Source organism: Brugia malayi (genome assembly GCF_000002995.4).
Source record: "Brugia malayi strain FR3 genome assembly, contig: Bm_v4_Chr4_scaffold_001, whole genome shotgun sequence".
In the NCBI taxonomy this organism is placed as follows: domain Eukaryota; kingdom Metazoa; phylum Nematoda; class Chromadorea; order Rhabditida; family Onchocercidae; genus Brugia; species Brugia malayi.
In genome coordinates this window covers 8,548,139-8,565,865 of record NW_025062478.1, presented here as the reverse complement: position 1 = coordinate 8,565,865, position 17,727 = coordinate 8,548,139, and the positions used below count along the sequence as shown (strand labels likewise).

Below are 17,727 nucleotides of genomic sequence, written 5' to 3'. Positions count from 1 at the left end.
TTATAAATATTTATGTGTTAGCTTGCAAGCACATGAAATAGTATAGCTTCTCGTTAATGTGATCTCTAGTGTAGTTGATAAATTAAAGCTCATACCGCATGATATTTGCATCGGCTAAAATTCTATCCTTTCCATTATTATTTTAAAAAAGGATATTTGAAAGAAATTTTTCCAATTCTTTTTATTTACAAGTGAAAACGACATAAACTGCATGAGATTATTTCTTATTTGTTTTTCAAATGAATTCATCTAGCGAAGTATTGTTGATCATAAATTTTACTTTTGCCTTGAAATTACAAGTGTTATCATTTCAGATGTGAAGAAATATAAGGTTTTCGTTCACAGTAATATGGGATAGTTGAAGTGAGAAAAAAAGCAAATGTGTGGCACATTCAATTTTAAAAACTACCGCCTTTATCACTCTTACTCTATTAAGTTATCACCTTGTAAGAAAAACATGTGCTTTTATATTAGGAATTGTAATTTTAGGAAAAAATTCCACTTTTATTTACTTAACTGATCAATTTTATTGGGCCTAAAATCTAAATTAATAGCTTTTTGCTATAGTTAGACTTTCGATGACTTACTGGTATATCACTCTTTCTTTCAATTAAAATTAAATTGATGGCTATAAGGAGAGGCAATATCCCTCCCATTCATTTAAAATCTATCATTTTCATCTCATCTTTTTGCACGGTCGTGAGATGTATGCGTTCATAGTATACATTCCTCTTCAGTGCTCTGATTTTTTCTAAAATATTTTCAGTTATCGCTTTTCTAAACCAATTATTTTTCAAAGGTAAAGATTTTGTATCATTTTTTGTAGATTAACAAATCCAATTTTTGTGGTTTTAGAATGATTTTCTGGATTGTAACAGAAATTTATCTAAGTTAGATTTTATTTTTGACTATCGAGAAGAGATATATCTCATTTACAAACTGCCTCTCTTCATTACAAACAGTGTCATTTTCATTTTTTAGCAAGTGTGGTTTAAAAATTTCTTTCTATCTCTACATATTAGATATAACAAAATGAAACTTTCATATGCAAACACTTTTGACTTTTACTTTATTTTGATCCTTTTTGGAAGCAATATTTTTATTTTTTTACTTTCTTCCATTGCACTTTTTTTTCCTTTTGTTTTTCTTATCATAAACTTTTCGCGGGTATAGTTGCTTTGTTGCGAGATATACTTATTAAAAAATGTCACTATTTGAAGGTTATTGTCGTGGCTATGAATATGTTAATGTTGTGGTGCCATGATAGAACAGACCAATGTACTATCCGCTGATCCATTTTACACCGGCGTTACGATACCTTGCAGGTGTGCAAAGGTCTATTCAAGAATATAGCACAGGGAGTGTCACAACTACTGATACTAGTAGTTGTAGCATCAATACTGGTACATTACCCCCGTCATCATATAACCATCGACAATTTAATGATAAATTCTTATGGTCTAGTTGCACCGATATTCCACGAGTTCACCTGAGATGTCGTCGGATGAAACCTGTCGATAACACAAATATGCAGCGCTTGTTACCACAATACAAACAGACTGGTAGCGTTACTTATGGCTATTTCCGTTTCCGTATACTTCCTTATATTTCCAAATACATTACAATTACTCTTTTTCAAAGATGGCATATGCTGAATAATTTAGGAAGCTTAAACTTTGATCTCAATACTTCGAAAATTTGCTTCTTTTAAAAAAAATGCAAAGTTATTTTTATACTTTAAATTTAAGCAAAGTTAGAATTTCAACCTATGATTCTTTAATTTTCCTATTCTACAAATTAATTCTGTTATATATTATTATCGCAGCACAAAAACGTAGCAATCTGTCGATAAGCTTGATGATATTGATACAAAAGGATGAAGCATTTGAGAATTTCATGTTTTCAATTATTTTGTTCCCGGTCGCTTTACAGCGTGCATCTCGAGAGATCGGTTAAAAGAATATTTTTTCTAATAAGTTAATAATTAGTTGATTTGCCCATATCTAACAATAATATTTCTGTGAATAAAAAAATTGTTCTATACCAATACAGCTGATAACTGAAATAACATTGCTCAAAAGATGTTCAATGCTATATCATAGCCAGTTTTTATGAAATTGAAATGAGTAAGTGGACTTCAGCAATTTAAGATCATTGTGATAAATAAAACTACCGTTTTGACGAGAAATCAACCTAAGTTATTCAATGTACAGTAATTTTTGAGCCATCATGAAATTTTAATTAATACCACTTTCCAATCTATTCCTCAGCTATGTAAACACTTAGAATCAAATTTAAGGTTGTAGAAAATAAAAGGTAAGTTTTTATTTGAGAGTAAAGACAAAATACAGATATAATTTTTGGGCAAATTTAATCCTCCAAACTGAGGATTTTTCATAGGCTAGAACTCGTTCTCATTTTCTGTTTACCAGACCAACGCATCATGTATTTTCAAATAATTTTTAAACTTAAAAATCGACTTTAATTCCAAAATATAACAATTTGTTAGGAATGGAGCTATATCTCGAAGCAATACACACTTCTGCTTTAAAAAAAAAAATTAAAGGGAGTGTAAATTAGTGGTTTGAGTTTTTTTAATTTACCAAAATGTAATTTATGTTACGTAACAAAGCGAAGGTATTTACTAACGGAAATCACTGTTTTCTATTTCACTATGCAGATGGCACATTAAATCATCAATTATGTCTTAGCTGGCGATCCAACCAAGAATACTTGTTGCGAAGGTACCGATGTATTGGTGGCTTGGGCAGCAGCTATTAAACAAGCCTTGATGCCGATTACACCACAAAAAAGTGCAGTTAGTGTACACAAGCCTGGAAGCATGGACAGTGGTCAGCAGCGACAGTCCAAAAATATACAATTCAACAATTCTGCTGAAGGCATTTCTTCAAAATTATATTAAGCTTCACTTTACATTCCATTAAATAAAATTTTTCGCCGCCATAATCTATACAGATGGCTTATGAGCTAACTGAATTTAAATTTCGTGCTGCATTTTTCATTTGAGATTGATAACATTTTTTTATTTGAAATTGCTTTCTAACTTTATCACTCTTATATTTAGATGAAATGGGTCAATTAGGTATACAACTACGGGATGAGCAAGATTTTTCACAACGTTATCAAATTTTCATTGATGAAGTCCTTGGTTCTGGACAATTTGGTACTGTATATGGAGGTCTATTTTAAAATTATCAGAATTTTTCCTTAATTTAAACTCATTCATTACACGTATAAAACTTCATTTAATATTAAAATTCAAGTATTCTTCTGTGAGGAATTCAAGGAAATGTATATGTAGACTGTTTAGTGGACTACGTATTTAAGTAGTCGAGGTGCGTATGTGTTATTATTGATTTAAAGCATTATTTTCCAAATTTCCAGAAACTTAGTGAAGTTCTTTAAATTAAGAAATTATTGTAAAATATATCAGGTTTCAATTGCATATTTACTCACAATTTCCATTAAAAAAGCATTAATAAACTGATTGCTAACAAACAGAGTAAAAATTAGCCAAAATTCATTGATACATAACATAAATTTTCAAGTTTATAAGTGTGAAATTGTAAGATTATGTGATCTAAACTCGATCGCAGAAATTCCGTTTGAAGAATATTTGAAGAAATTTTCAGAATTTAAAGTGAAAACTGTCAAGTTTTGGAAACATTTAATGAATTGTTCGAAAAATTTTCATATTTCACTAAATTTATCTGTGAATGTTGTTTATTTATTTGTTTATTGGCCAGGAATTCATCGGAAAACAGGCAGACATGTTGCTGTAAAATTGATTAATAAAATGAAATTTCCAAACAATAAAGAAGCAGCTCTTCGAACCGAAGTTGATATTTTGAGCGTAAGATTTTGGTTAAGTGTATAGAACAGAAATCTTTCAAGCCTAAATTTTTTAATTTTTTCTATAATTATGAAGAAAAATTCAATTCTGTTCTGAATTTACAGAAAGTTGAACATCCGGGTGTAGTGGCATTCCAGGAAATGCTGGAAACTACAGATCGAATATTCGTTGTAATGGAAAAGCTTAAGGGTGATATGTTGGAGATGATTTTGTGTAGTGAAAGAGGGAGGTTGTCCGAACGGGTTACACAGTTTCTTGTTTATCAGGTATAGATTGTCAAAGTCTCTCAATTCCTGATCAACTCAAAGTTGATTATAAGAAGAATACGGTTTCTGATTCTGTTGACCGATTACAAGATTTAAATTTCTAATCAAATCGATTATACCGCTTCGCATAATAACAAATTTTCTAAAAAAAAATCTGAAACACTGTTATTGTGGGCAATCCTAATTTTGATGAAATTAAAGAACTCGAAAATAAATTTTATTTTTTACTTAATTTTTACTTAGTTCTACTTGGCGTCAAAAATCTACAATCAAATCCCATTGTTCTAAACATACGGAATAGAAACATAATTAAGTAGAGCCATTTTGTTCCTAATTAAAGTTCATTATCATCCTACACTTCTACTATTCATCGAATCATATAGATGGAATGGATGAACTGCTGTAGCTCTGGAAATCATTTTAGTAAATTAAATTTGTATTCTTTTCCAGATACTCATTGCATTGCGTTATCTTCACAGTTTAAATATCGTACATTGTGATCTGAAGCCGGAAAATATTTTGTTAACTTCGGATTCGGATTTCCCTCAGGTATTCTTTTTTTATTCTCCAGTGATAACAGCGTAATTTTATTTGTCCCGTCATTTCCAAGAAAATATTTCACGGTATTTTTCTTTTAAATACTTCAGGTTTTTTTCTGATTTCCTTCTATTCCTTCAAAATTTTAATAGTACTGAAACCGAAAATAGTTAATACAAAATGCTCAGTCCACGATCTAAATTCAACATTTTCTTTCAGTTATTTGGATTTTAGATAAAACTCTGTGACTTCGGTTTTGCTCGCATTATTGGTGAACGGGGATTTAGGCGATCTGTTGTTGGCACACCTGCCTATCTTGGTTAGTTCTTTCTTCAGCCTATATGACTGAGTTGATTATATGGCACTTGTCGAAGGAAGAATTTGTAAGTCAGAATAAAATCTACGAAACATTTTTTTTTTATTTTCTTTATAAATTTTTCTCATTTTTGAGAAAAAAACCATTTCGTTTTTGTCATTTTCGAAAATCCCCATTTTCTGCTGTAAATTTCAAGTGAATTGATATATCATATAAAAACTATTCTTTTTTGAAAGTCTAATCAAGCGTGGAAGCAATTGAGATGGCTTATCACAATATTTTCGCAAAACTTCTGCAATAGTTGTTCTCTTTAATGTTGAGATGCCGTTATGTATATCGACTGCTAGCATTTTGCAGTGATCAAGATGAAATACATTGTTAATTTTACTTTATCACTTTATATGAAATTCATTGATTGGCTGCTGATTTTTTAAGCCCCAGAAGTGCTGTGTAATAAAGGCTTTAATCGATCATTAGATATGTGGTCCGTTGGTGTTATCGTTTACGTCAGGTTAATTTTGACTTTCGAATTTTCTTCTTTAAAAATTTTAGATGATCTAAAAGTGAGATTAGTAAAAATTCTTAATACTTCTTCCATAATTAAAAAATAACCCATTATTAAGATGAATAATTTTAAAGCAGTACTGTATTCTATTAGAATAAAATTTATCTTTTCCACTCATCTGCACTTTACTCTCTGTTTAGATAAGACAATAATTTAAAAGATACTATTATCATTCTAACAACATTCATATTTGAAATTTATTGTTGTTGTGCACTACATTTCAACATTCCAGCTGAAATATTTTTTAGTTTGTCCGGCACATTTCCATTCAATGAAGATGAGGACATAAATGACCAAATCCAGAATGCCGATTTCATGTACCCGATGAACCCGTGGTGCGAAATTACAGCTGTAGCAATCGATTTCGTCCATAATTTACTGCAAGTTAAAATGAGCAAGCGACTAACAGTGCTTAAAGCGCTAAGTCATAATTGGCTGCAGGTGTGCGCATTAATGACATTGTCTATTCGATTTTTGTTTTTTTTTTACTTCCTCTGATATTTATCGGTTCTTGAAATGCTTGGAGTTTCTCGACTATATTTACAAATTAAAAAAAAAAAAAAAAAAAACTACTGTCCCGAAAAATCATGAAATTTCGTTATTATGGATGCTTTTCAGAAATATCAACTTTGGTCGGATCTACGATCTTTGGAAAAAGAAGTTGGTGGACGATTTCTAACGCATGAATCAGATGATGCCCGATGGATCAATTATGAGAATGAGCTAGGCCTGAAACCTAGTTATTTGTAGAAATATGTCGGAGCCACTTAATACTGGGAATGAAACTAATTTTTTACATCTAATTTGCACTCAGTACAACTTGATAAGCAGGGAGTGCATGCCTGATCTCCCAAAAAAAAAAAAAAAAAAGTCCAAAAAATATTGGAGTTCAATACACTAAATTAAAACCCGGCCACCCTGGTTTGTAACATTCCTTCTAAGTTTTATCGACCCTTATTATGGAGATAGATTTTTAGACTATATCGGTAAGATGACTACGATAAGCACGTCTAGCCCAAATCGATAGCCACTTTCTGATATGCTTACGCAACTTCAGTTTTAGAGTTACAGGATTTGAAGATATGAATTATATTATATACATGAAAGTCTGCATCTTTTATTCAGTCATAGTAGTCGTTAAGATATCTTTAGTTTTAAATTATCTTTTTAGGTGCGTAAAAGAAACGAAATAAGAACTATTTACAGAACTGACTATTTTTTATTGCATCAGCTTAAAGTCAAATCAAATCGGAGCATCATGAGTAGGTAAAAACCTCTCTATCGAATTTAAAATTTATGTGTCCCATTATATTAACGACGAATGATCGGGAGACACTTATCACTAACAAATAATGTTAAATATGTCGCAACAGCATGAAACCATCAACGTCAAATTTCACTCGTAGTGTACGTTTGCAAAATTTTATAACAATAAAATGCAATAATGTCTCAGGAAATTTAAGTAATGACATAACATCTCCAAAAATTGTTTACACTTGATTTCGATTACATTATGAATTGATTCAGTCTTTTAGAAATATTCCACGTGATATTCTCGCTTCAATTCTCTTAATTCTTTTTCAGTTGAACAATAAAATACGTAGCATTTTGTAGTGAATTTCAATAGAAAATTATTTGACAGCAATTTCAGCAGCTATTGAGCACAATCAGAATGATAACGACTGAACTGTCTAAAGAGTTGTTTCACATACAGTACATCGTAATTGACGAAATTTCTTTATTTGTTATTAAAATTCTAGTTCCTTAAAGTACATTTTCCTTCCATAAATAGCGGGCAGAATTTATGATTTACGAGAAGTACTATGGAATAGAATATACTCAAGTTTGAATTAATTAGAACTGGAAACGCATTTGTGCACGTACCGAAATAGGACCTAATACAAAAAATTGCGTTTACCTTTTTCAAAACAGACGTAATGAAATTTGCATTATAAACCACCTTATCGATGATATGCAAACTCAATACAGGTTCAGATAGCTGACGACAAGAACGAAGCGAGCGAGAAGGATTTAACTTTTGCTTGACACAAATACCATACAGCTTTTTCTAAATCATATACAAGACATTTGCTAAAGCAAACTGTGTGTTCGAAAAAAAAAATCGTACAGTAATAACTAGCAATGAATTTTGAGGATTTTACTTATGATTTTTAGACTGGTCTCAAGATGTCCTACCAACTCTGCTTTGCTTTCAAACGACGGTGGAAAGAATCAGAAAAAAAGGGAAAGGGAAAAGGAAAAGGGTGATACAAATTATTCCACTTTTTTTTAGATTCCTGTAGTCGTTTTTAATATTATTGTTATCATAAAAATTCTAGTTTTTAAAAACGAAGACGTTTCTGATCAGTTCAAAAAATATCATTTCTGCAACTTCTGACTCGAATACTTGTATACTATTGTTGATAAATGATGTTATAAAAGATCAGTATAATTTTTTGAAACATGAAATACAACGAGAACCAAACATTTATAAAAATGACATCATCAATGTAGCACATTTTTAAATTGTTGGAGTAAGAATGGAAACTAAAACTACAAAACTGATGAATCAATTATCACAGAAGTAATGTTGAGTGCTGTAAAAAATAGTCATCTATTTTAATTTTAACTTGAAAGGTAGAAATATGCACATAAACTACTATTCTGAAAACCAATTTGACTTGGTAAGGCTAGATTTTGAAGTGTAAGCAAACTGATTCCTGTCTAAAAATGAGTCAGAAGACTTCAATTTCAAGGAACTTGTCATTTAATTCTAACTGATGAGGAGCTGAAGCTACTAGAAACATAAAGATATGAATATCTGCGGACACCGACTTTATGTGGCCGCGTTTACTAAAAGTGATTCACTAACTAAAGAAAAAGAACAAAAATGAGCACATAATAACTATTAAAAAGTCATTGATGAATATCTCGATATCACCCCGATTTCTAATTCACCGATTTACAAGCTTAGATTTTTTAACACTGTTCACTACTGTGCATGATCAGTAGCTACACGACTTACCCGCTAACTGAAACTAACTGCTTGTTTTTCCACCAAATTTTTAAAAACGCCATCTTCGATGAGCATTAATTCATCGAATGTTCCAATTTCTTCTACTCTACCGTTATTAATAACCACAATCTGATCAGCATATTTGATGGTTGAAAGGCTGCAAACAACAGAAATTGGTGTTGCACTTTTTAAAAACCGAATTTCCTCCTAGAAATCTAAAACTTCTTATCCCTTCATTATTTCTTGATTTTTTTCTGTCAGAATATTTATAAGCCTGATAGAATTTATGAGATGATAATGTGAAATATTGTCCTAAATAATGAAAAATTAAAAACAAATGTGAAAGCATCCTTACCGATGAGCGATAATAAGAACAGTTTTTTTACTGTCCTTAATTAATTTTAAAATAGCCTTTCGGACTAAATCCTCACTTGTAGCATCTAAAGCACTTGTTGCTTCATCCATGATAAGCATCATTGGGTCCTAGTATCAGGAAATGATTGCATTTAGATAATAAACTTGCATTTGAAAAACACAAAAACATATGTCTCTGTGTTACTTAAAAATTCTGAATATAGCCATTTTCCTTCCCTTTTAGCTCTTCCCCATTAGAAACTTTGATTTTAAAACATGCATTAATGAGCGCTCGGGCAATTGCAATTCTTTGACGTTGACCACCGCTAAGCATGGAAGTCCCATGTTCACCAACGACGGTTTCAAATCCATCCGGAAGATTTTTGATAAAATTCAAAGCATTTGCTAGATCTGATGCCTCTTCCAACTAAAATTTCGAATGACTTCAACTTTTACAGAACACAAAGTGAAGAAGCACTAGAATTACAAACAAGCAATAAACCTGGACGTCCATTATTAACTCTGGATGTTTTGAACCGTAAATAATATTATTTCTTATTGTTGTCGAGAACAAAATCGGTTCCTAAAATATTTGATGCTTTTAGAAAAGTGAAAAAGTGTCACCTTGGTAGTAGCTCAGCAGAAATTCGCTTAAACTAGTTATGCTGTTGTAATGGAAGAAAACCTGTGCTACAGTGCCAATCTGTTGCCGCCAGAAGGATGGATCTATTGATTTTAAATCGTCATTATCAATCAGGATATGTCCAGAATTAGAATCAAACAACCTAAAATTCAATTTGAGATTTTACTGAATTTAACGACATAAACTTCCACTAGTCATTCTGCAGCTCCTTATAAAATAATAACCAATTAATGCAGTGTAATGCAATGAAACCTTAGTATAAGGTTGGCAATTGTGCTTTTTCCAGAACCAGAAGGACCAACTACTGCAGTGGTTTTGCCTGCTGGTATGTGAAAAGAGACATCCGTAAACAACAGCGGGCGATTTGGGTAACCAAAGCTGACATTTTTGAAAGTAATCCCATCAGTGATACTCCTTTTTAACAGACCACCTGAAAATAACGTTAGATTTTCTTTGATAATCACTACTCGAATAAAACCTTTAACAATATAACTGATTAAATTGTCTGTCATGACATCAGATTTGCTCACCTCTTACTGGTACTTCAGGAATTCGGTTACGAAGCTCAAATAGTCTTGCACTAGCACCTAGACCTTTCATAAGTTCCGTGTAAAAGTTGACCATTCCAGGAAGACTAAGAGCGCATAAACTCGCATACCAAATAAATGCAAGAAGGTCACCTGAAATTCATTCCTCATTTTTCAGTCCTTTATTATAAACCAAATTTATATTAAATCCGATTCAGTTAAGTAGGAACACAAACAATGTAAGTAAATTAACCATATGTCAATGTTCCGATATTCATTAATTGTCCACCGTAATATACAATTGTATAAAGAGAAGCAAGTATCGCAATTTCGTGCTGAAATGACTCGATTTATACGAATTTTAACAAATACTTTATAGTAAGTCCAGTCTCCAAAATGAATGCTAAAAAATTTTGAATTTCACATGATCTATACCAGGGCTATCATGCAACCTGCTGCACGACCTTCACGACAAGAAACAACCCAAAGCTGATGAATTCTTTTTTTGTATGTTTCACATTCCTTCAATTCGGAAACCAAAGTCCGCACGGTTACGATATTTGAAAATTTTTCGGTAGCAACCTCAAATAAAGAATAAATATATATCTAATTACCAACGAATCCTTCCCTGGAAAGTTGTACTTAGTAAACCAAATATAATAACAGATGCAAATGAAAATCAAATGTAAATGAGATGAAGATTTTTAATTTCGTCAGTTTTTTTAAAATCTTCTGCATAACCATTTGAGGTCTAAAATTAAACTAGCAAACTGAAAACAGCGTGCCAAACAATATGTTGAAGACAGAAGAATGAAAACATTACATAAAAGATGTAGTAGAAGATTAAAAATTTCGCAAATAATAATACCTCATTAGATGCAGCGACTACTTCCTGCATTTGTAACGTATATTTTCTTTGCAAATTACCGAAACAATACCCTGAGGTTATGATTGCCGCCGTAAGACAAGTAACCACTTCAGATAACTCTCGTGACGTATACACCTATCCTAGTAAATACATTCAAAGCAAATCAAACAACAATATAAAGTAATAGAGTGATTTAAGAACACACTACTGTTATTAAAAAATATAGATTTCTAGATTCCGAATTTAATGAATGTAAGAAAAAAGTAAACAGCTGATGTGGATGACACGTACCATAATAACAGCAGAACCAAAGAAAGACATAAAAGCTCGCGCACCAACAGTTAAATTTGATGAAACCGACTGACCCACAATTAACGCATCAGTTGAAAGGCGGCTTACAATTTCGCCAACCTTATTCTTGCTAAAGAAATTCATATCCTGATGAATAACCGATCTGAACACTGCCTGTCTTAAATTATTGATGACGAGTTGACCTGGAACTTTTACGACCAATTGTTATAATTCAAAATCATTTATGTCAAGAAATACTTGCGCACCTACCTAAATTAGATTAGGTCCTATCAAGATTATCCATCTTGCATTTGCTTATATTTCTTACCAGAGTAGTGGAAATAAAAAGCTTAACCTGCATTTCTGCAATTGAGAGGTCTTATATCAATTAGATTTTTTTTACCTAATAGAGTACTGGAAATGAAAATCTCTAATCTGCAAATGAAAAACCTCTAACTCTAAAGCTGCTGTAAAATGAATGCTTTCCGATGTCTTTTTTCATCAACTTATGTGAAATTAGACTGAAAATGGATACTACAAAAATTAAAGAATCCACAGATAGCTATATTCTTTGAAAATGAAATATTTCTTCAGATTATTCCAAATGTGCATAAAAACACCTGCAGTGTGCATGCAATAATGCCTGATACCATAGGAGGCGGCAGCGATGCAAAAAAGGCCGAATAGTACCATGTAATGCACTCTGAGATACTTGGCAGCCAAAATAAAATACATATTTTTTTCATCAGTTTTATTTTCTCTCACGTCTCCTTCTTTTTCGCAATTACCATCGATATCAATAAACATGAAAATTATACGAGGCAAAATGAGGCCAATAGCATTCCCGATAACCAGAAACAATAAACCAGCTAAAAACAACAATACATCTTATTAACTTTTCGAAAATAAAAGTATGAAGAAAATCTGAAAAAAAGGAAAACGTATCATAATAATCTGATATTATTAAGTGCCTTTAATAAGATCTTTCCTTACGCATATTTTGTGTTTTAGTGACTAAAAACAAGTAAAGATAGTTATACTTTGGAAAATAACTCACATAACTTTCAAAACTTACTGTATATTCGTCTCCTACAAGGATATGCAAGTGAAAAAATATCGCGCAAATCTTTCCACCGAACATTCCGAACCTTTGCTGGTTCTCGCTTGGCAGCTTTTGAAAGCTGAATTATAGTAGAAAATCAAAAAAAAAAAAAATTGGAGCACAGAATCACCATTTTTTTTAAGTTAATGGTAATTAGTTAGGGTCTCAAAAAAAGAAATAAAAGAAACTAGAATAAATAATCCTCAAACTCCATACAAAAAGTATTAATTGTCATATAAATCAATTTAGGACTTTGAAGTATAAAAGTAGTCATTTTCAAAATGGTATGTGGAAAACATACAGAAGATGTAATGACCACTTCAACTTACACTCCTAACCAGAAACAGATAAGTGTTCCTCCTCAAACCGCCACTATTCAATCTGTGCAGAACAATTAGCGATTTCGGATAAAATATGGTGTACAAAAACCTGAAACTTATGGGAAAACCGCATGTGTTCATGTTATGACGAATGACTTGTCCGGGTCACAATTCTTATTTTTGGACCTTGTGAAAATTTCTAACTTCTAATGATTTTCAGTTTCAACATTAACATAAAGTAGTTTGCACGTGTATTTAAGTTTTTTTTTAAGTTAATGGTAATTAGTTAGGTTGCTAACTCATAGGTAGCATTCTCGATGAAGAATAAAAATAATTGTGATGGTAGTGTATTCATCAAAATTCAAAAAGAATGAATGTGCATACCTATTACTTGTCGAAAATGATGGTGACGGTTTCCGGAGACCGCATCGTGTACAGAACAAACGACGCGAAATGCATGCAATATTCATTAGCTCAACTCTCCCTCTCCGTTTTATTTCTGTACTGCTTTTTTGAAGTAATTCTAAGATTCAACACTAATTAGTAGTAACAATTACATTAACAAGGAAGATATCCACAAGAAATAAATTTTAAACGAAATTTCAGAAGGGAAAAGACTACGCTTATTTTCGTGTTAAACCAAAAGTGAACCCATATGCTATCTCATAGGTAGCATTCTCGGAAGTAACTCATTGAAAGGACCGAGAACTCGAGGAGAAGAGAAGAGCTACCTTTACCTCATCCTCAACACTAACTAACTACCAATGATCACTAAAGTTGTTTTCTTGCTAGCCGAATTCTGGTACTCCCGGTGTTCGTATGCCATTCTGCCCTGGTCGAGGTGAAAACTGGCATCTCTCACTTCACTAGATTATTAAAATTCAGTTCTTCACAAATTGAAAGGAAATCTCCTGAGCATGCTAGTAATTGTTACTCATATTCTGATAATAATTAGGGTTAATTTTTTGATTTATATTACATACTTAAATTTCTTCGTGACTTCTTCTTTACAAATAAAACATTATAAGTGTGGAGTGACAGCATGAAATAGAAAAATGCGAATTACAAATTAAAAGTGTGGGATGACAGTGTCTTCATTATGATAAGTTATCTTTATGGCTTAAAAACTAGAGCACTAATACATGAATTGTAAGTGAATCATACGTAATTGTTGTAGACGTCTTTATTTGGGAAACATTTTCGAGAAGTATTTATCATTGTAATGTGTCTTATTATAATATCTTAATTATTGTAATGTCTTTTAAGTCATTGAACTTCTAGTTTGTTATTTTTATCCTTCTTGATTGTGGTAATCATACAAAGAGCTACTTTTTAAGAATAAAGAAAAGCAATGAAACCATTTGTGACGGCGACATCATCATCAGTACATCGAATACAAGTACCTCTGTTTGTTAGTAAAAATTACAAGGTATCTATTTTCATATAGTTTATATTATGGTACTGTCATGTGGTGAAGAGGAAGAGATAAGGTTGGTACTAGTTGCAAATAAGACTTCCTATAACTGTTTCTTATTAGAATTGGAACTTTCTGACCTTGGAGTTGGTTACTATTTCAATATTCTATTGTTCTGTCAAAGATGTTTCACAAGTACTACATAGAAAAGAGAAACAAAGCCAAAATTTAGATAAGTAGAACCTGTTGGGACAATAAAATTGTTTTTTTCTCTTTCCAGGCTTATAATCAGGATCTAATACTGAAGATGAAATGGACTTGTGAGCTATGTGGTAAAAAGCTTTCATCGAAACGTTCGTATGATGAGCATTTCAACGTACATACCAATTTGCGACCATTCGCTTGCAAACATTGCGGATATGCTGCAGGTAAGGCACACTTTAAACAATAGCATAAAAGGTAGAAATTAGTGAGGAGCAATTCAATGCGAATGCTTGGTTTAGAAAAGCATCAGTTTCAAGGGAATAGTTCATCTTAATACATAGTAGCAGTTGTGCTAGCGAATCTTCATTCCTACTGATTAAATTCGTATAATACTTAAGGAAGTAGTTTTGCGTATCTTGAAAGTACTATTTAAGAGTGTAATTTTTGTTCTGAATTTGTTTGCTCAGTGTAATTATTCAGAATTTGCAGCTAGCCAGATGACTTTGAGACGGCATACTTTGCGAAATCACATTCCACGTCAAGCATGGGGCTATCAGTGTCCATATTGTAACGAAATGTACATGGAACCCGCAAGTTATCAACAACACGTTGGGTTAATTTCGAATTATTCATTGTTCAAAATTTCTTAATTTCCCTATACCCGGATTTAATATGTTGTCTTTACTATACTTCGACTTCAGTATGTTATCTTTAGTATATTTACTTCGACTTTAATATATAAGTAGGAAGCATTGCTTAAGATAGAACTCGTAAAATTGAGAAATGAAATTATTTCTTCACACTTATACAAATTGATATTAAATAATTAGATGTGTTTAAAATGTGATGGTGCTTTCTTTCTCTAGCTACAAAAGCGTTGAAATGAAGTTATTATCATTCATATTTGAAGTTTTTCAGAAAATAATTTAAGAACGCTTTTTCAAAATTTGATTAATGCAGTCTTTTAATTTCTGAGACTTCCATAGCCTATTTTTTTCGGTTGAATTTTGATTGATTCTTTAAATATTAACAATGATTTTCTATTTTTAGATCGTATCATTTTGGGCTTTCAGCAACGTTTGGTTGTCCACTGCGGAGATGTACATTTTCAACTTGCTCATCGGCCTTTTTCCGTGATCATCTAGAAAAGCACTCTAATTTATCATCTGATATCCACGAAGAGGCTAATTATAGACTGTTTAGATTTGCTGTAGATGATAGATTTGGTAAGTTTTTTTTTAGAATTTTGTAATTACGGATAAGGAAGGTTGTATGTTTTAGGAAGAAATTGTTCATATCGTTTTCTGTGTATATTATACGAAGGTGTTGGGCTACGTTCTTAATTTTAAAAACTTAAGGTGTTGGTTATGGCCGAAGGTCAATTAGCATTCGACGAATGGAGGTTTTGCAAGGACTAGAATCGTTAAGAAATGATAAGGATTACATGAAAAATTCTCTTAAAATACATGAGGTTCTTATTTAGAATTTCCTAAATCGTTTTTTTTTTTTTTTTTTTTTTTTTTTTTTGCTATTTAAATTGTCCATGTAGATTGTTTTATAATATATAATATGGTCCTTAGACTAATTTCTCTTTGATTTTGCTTTGAATACTTTGGAAAAGCATGGTAGCTATTTCAGGTCAGAAAAAATGACGAAGGAAAAAAAAGTAAAGTAAAACCGATTGTTATGATTAAAGGATCTCATTCTCATGCCCTTTTTGAACCAGGAGAATTTGATTTTCTGAATGATAACATAAGTTTTCCTGAAGCTGTCATCAGCAATTTTGTCGATTGCCTTCAAGAAGGCATGATTGAACCAGACCTTGATTAAAGTATAATTTAAAAAATATATAATGATGCTTAAAGACTGCTTGTCATCTAATATGATTCACTGCATCTTTGTCTGTAGAATTTGATATCCTTAGAGAGCTGTTTGAGTATGAAGTTTAGACTAAGTGCTGTACGATCGAATTTCAGAGTATAGTGTGCAAATGTCTGGATTAAGACTCCATTTTTTTGGAAATCGTTTTTGATATTTTGTATCGTATACTAAATATGGAGCATTGTTTTAGATGGAAAAACTAAACGGATTGGGGAATGTACGAAGTGAGTATGAAATTTAATCAAATCAAAAATTTTGAATTGTAGACGGAACATCTCTTTCTAATTTTCGCAGCTTCAACTTTTTTCAAAAATATAAGAAGAGTTTTCTCCTATATTGTTACTTTTTGGATGAGATTGTTCATGAATTGTAATCTGTAAGTTTTTGGGTAAACAACTGATGCACATAATGTCATCTCTGCAATGCATATTTCATCCACTAAGGATGTCCAGGATTTGGTAAGTTATTTCTCTGTCTCATAAGATTTCTCATGTTCTCTTTACGAAATAAAGTCAACAATTATACGTATTGAGAATCTTAAAACTGCTTTTGTTATACTTCTTAATTTATCTATAAAAGTTTGTATTCGTCGATTTTGTGTTGCTCAACATTTAACTTAATAGCAATGAATTATCATGTTTTGTATATCCTGTGCTTTTTGTTTATTAAAACTCGCGTTCGTTAAGTGGGATAAAATTCCCCCTTTGTTTTTGTTACACTTGCGAGAAATGTTGCAGAAAGTAGCCAGTTAAAACAAATTATAATGAAAAGAAAAAATGTTATAGCTGAGCTAGGAGTTAGCGTGCTTGAATATTATCCCTTGTTGTGTTTCTAACAAAGTTTTCAGTTAGTCGAAAAGTGAAGAATCGTTAGATGAAGAATTATGTTTAAATGTTTCCATAGACACAGTCATTCATCGGTTGGCTGTATTTTTGTTGTCGTAAACAACTTTTACTTCCAGTGCTCCCTATTTGTTAGGATGGTATTTCTTTTTTTTTTCTTCTCTTTTTTTTAACAAATTAAAAAGTGCCTCTGTTCACTTGACAGCATCAATCAGGATTATGTTGTTGAGTTGTCGGTTACTGCTCTGTGCTTGGGAAGTTGAGTTTCATTGAGGGAGTTTAAGTGAGATGGAAACAAGGAGGATTTGGGACCAGGAATTACGTCTTCTGATTCATATTATGGGAAGGTCATTTCTCGATTATTTTTGTGATGTTTTAATCAGACATTTTAATTATACAACCTTAATTTCGAACTAGCAGGATTCGATATACAAATCGAGACTGCGCAAATCCGAACTCTCCATTCTCCACAACTTTTCGGATTTTGTCGGTGGAACAAAGTAGTGTGAACGGATTTGTTCCGGAATATGTAGCAATATTGTAGTATTAATAAATTCGAAAAGTATATCTACAAAGCGTGCAGTGCTGTAAACAACTTGGATTTTTAATAAACTTTTTGTAGAGGCAAATATCGAAGGAATGATTTGATTGGGTGGAAAATATACACTAATGGATTTCTTCTCTTACAAGCGAAGTGGTAAATATAA

General features: G+C 31.8%; 3 protein-coding genes across 5 annotated transcripts; 2 read left to right on the top strand and 1 right to left on the bottom strand.

The window, feature by feature from the left end:
• Window positions 1-1,276: 1,276 nt before the first annotated feature.
• Bma-dkf-2 (Uncharacterized protein) lies at window positions 1,277-6,308 on the top strand (the record flags this gene model as incomplete). 3 transcript variants are annotated; one of them, XM_043082153.1, is made up of 10 exons in its annotated part: window positions 1,277-1,562; window positions 2,712-2,900; window positions 3,086-3,199; window positions 3,768-3,874; window positions 3,979-4,140; window positions 4,591-4,689; window positions 4,912-4,996; window positions 5,429-5,504; window positions 5,807-5,999; window positions 6,177-6,308. In XM_043082153.1, the coding sequence occupies 10 exons, from the start codon at window positions 1,277-1,279 to the stop codon at window positions 6,306-6,308; spliced, it is 1,443 nt and encodes a 480-aa protein (XP_042938087.1). The 3 variants fall into 3 exon arrangements, with proteins under 3 accessions (XP_042938087.1, XP_042938088.1, XP_042938089.1); XM_043082154.1 differs by having other exon boundaries at window positions 1,505-1,562; XM_043082155.1 differs by lacking the exon at window positions 1,277-1,562 and having other exon boundaries at window positions 2,792-2,900.
• A 2,278-nt stretch (window positions 6,309-8,586) lies between these two features.
• On the bottom strand, window positions 8,587-13,149 carry Bm4506 (Uncharacterized protein; the record flags this gene model as incomplete). The annotated part of the gene is made up of 15 exons (XM_043082152.1): window positions 8,587-8,731; window positions 8,930-9,057; window positions 9,209-9,355; window positions 9,431-9,511; window positions 9,614-9,713; window positions 9,824-10,001; window positions 10,102-10,251; window positions 10,352-10,433; window positions 10,534-10,680; window positions 10,967-11,101; window positions 11,258-11,460; window positions 11,878-12,126; window positions 12,333-12,438; window positions 12,689-12,788; window positions 13,064-13,149. The coding sequence occupies 15 exons, from the start codon at window positions 13,147-13,149 to the stop codon at window positions 8,587-8,589; spliced, it is 2,037 nt and encodes a 678-aa protein (XP_042938086.1).
• An 881-nt stretch (window positions 13,150-14,030) lies between these two features.
• On the top strand, window positions 14,031-16,127 carry Bma-slr-2 (Uncharacterized protein; the record flags this gene model as incomplete). Its single annotated transcript, XM_001901485.1, has 6 exons — window positions 14,031-14,108; window positions 14,374-14,521; window positions 14,787-14,910; window positions 15,348-15,523; window positions 15,656-15,768; window positions 15,936-16,127. The coding sequence occupies 6 exons, from the start codon at window positions 14,031-14,033 to the stop codon at window positions 16,125-16,127; spliced, it is 831 nt and encodes a 276-aa protein (XP_001901520.1).
• Between the last annotated feature and the right edge of the window lie 1,600 nt (window positions 16,128-17,727).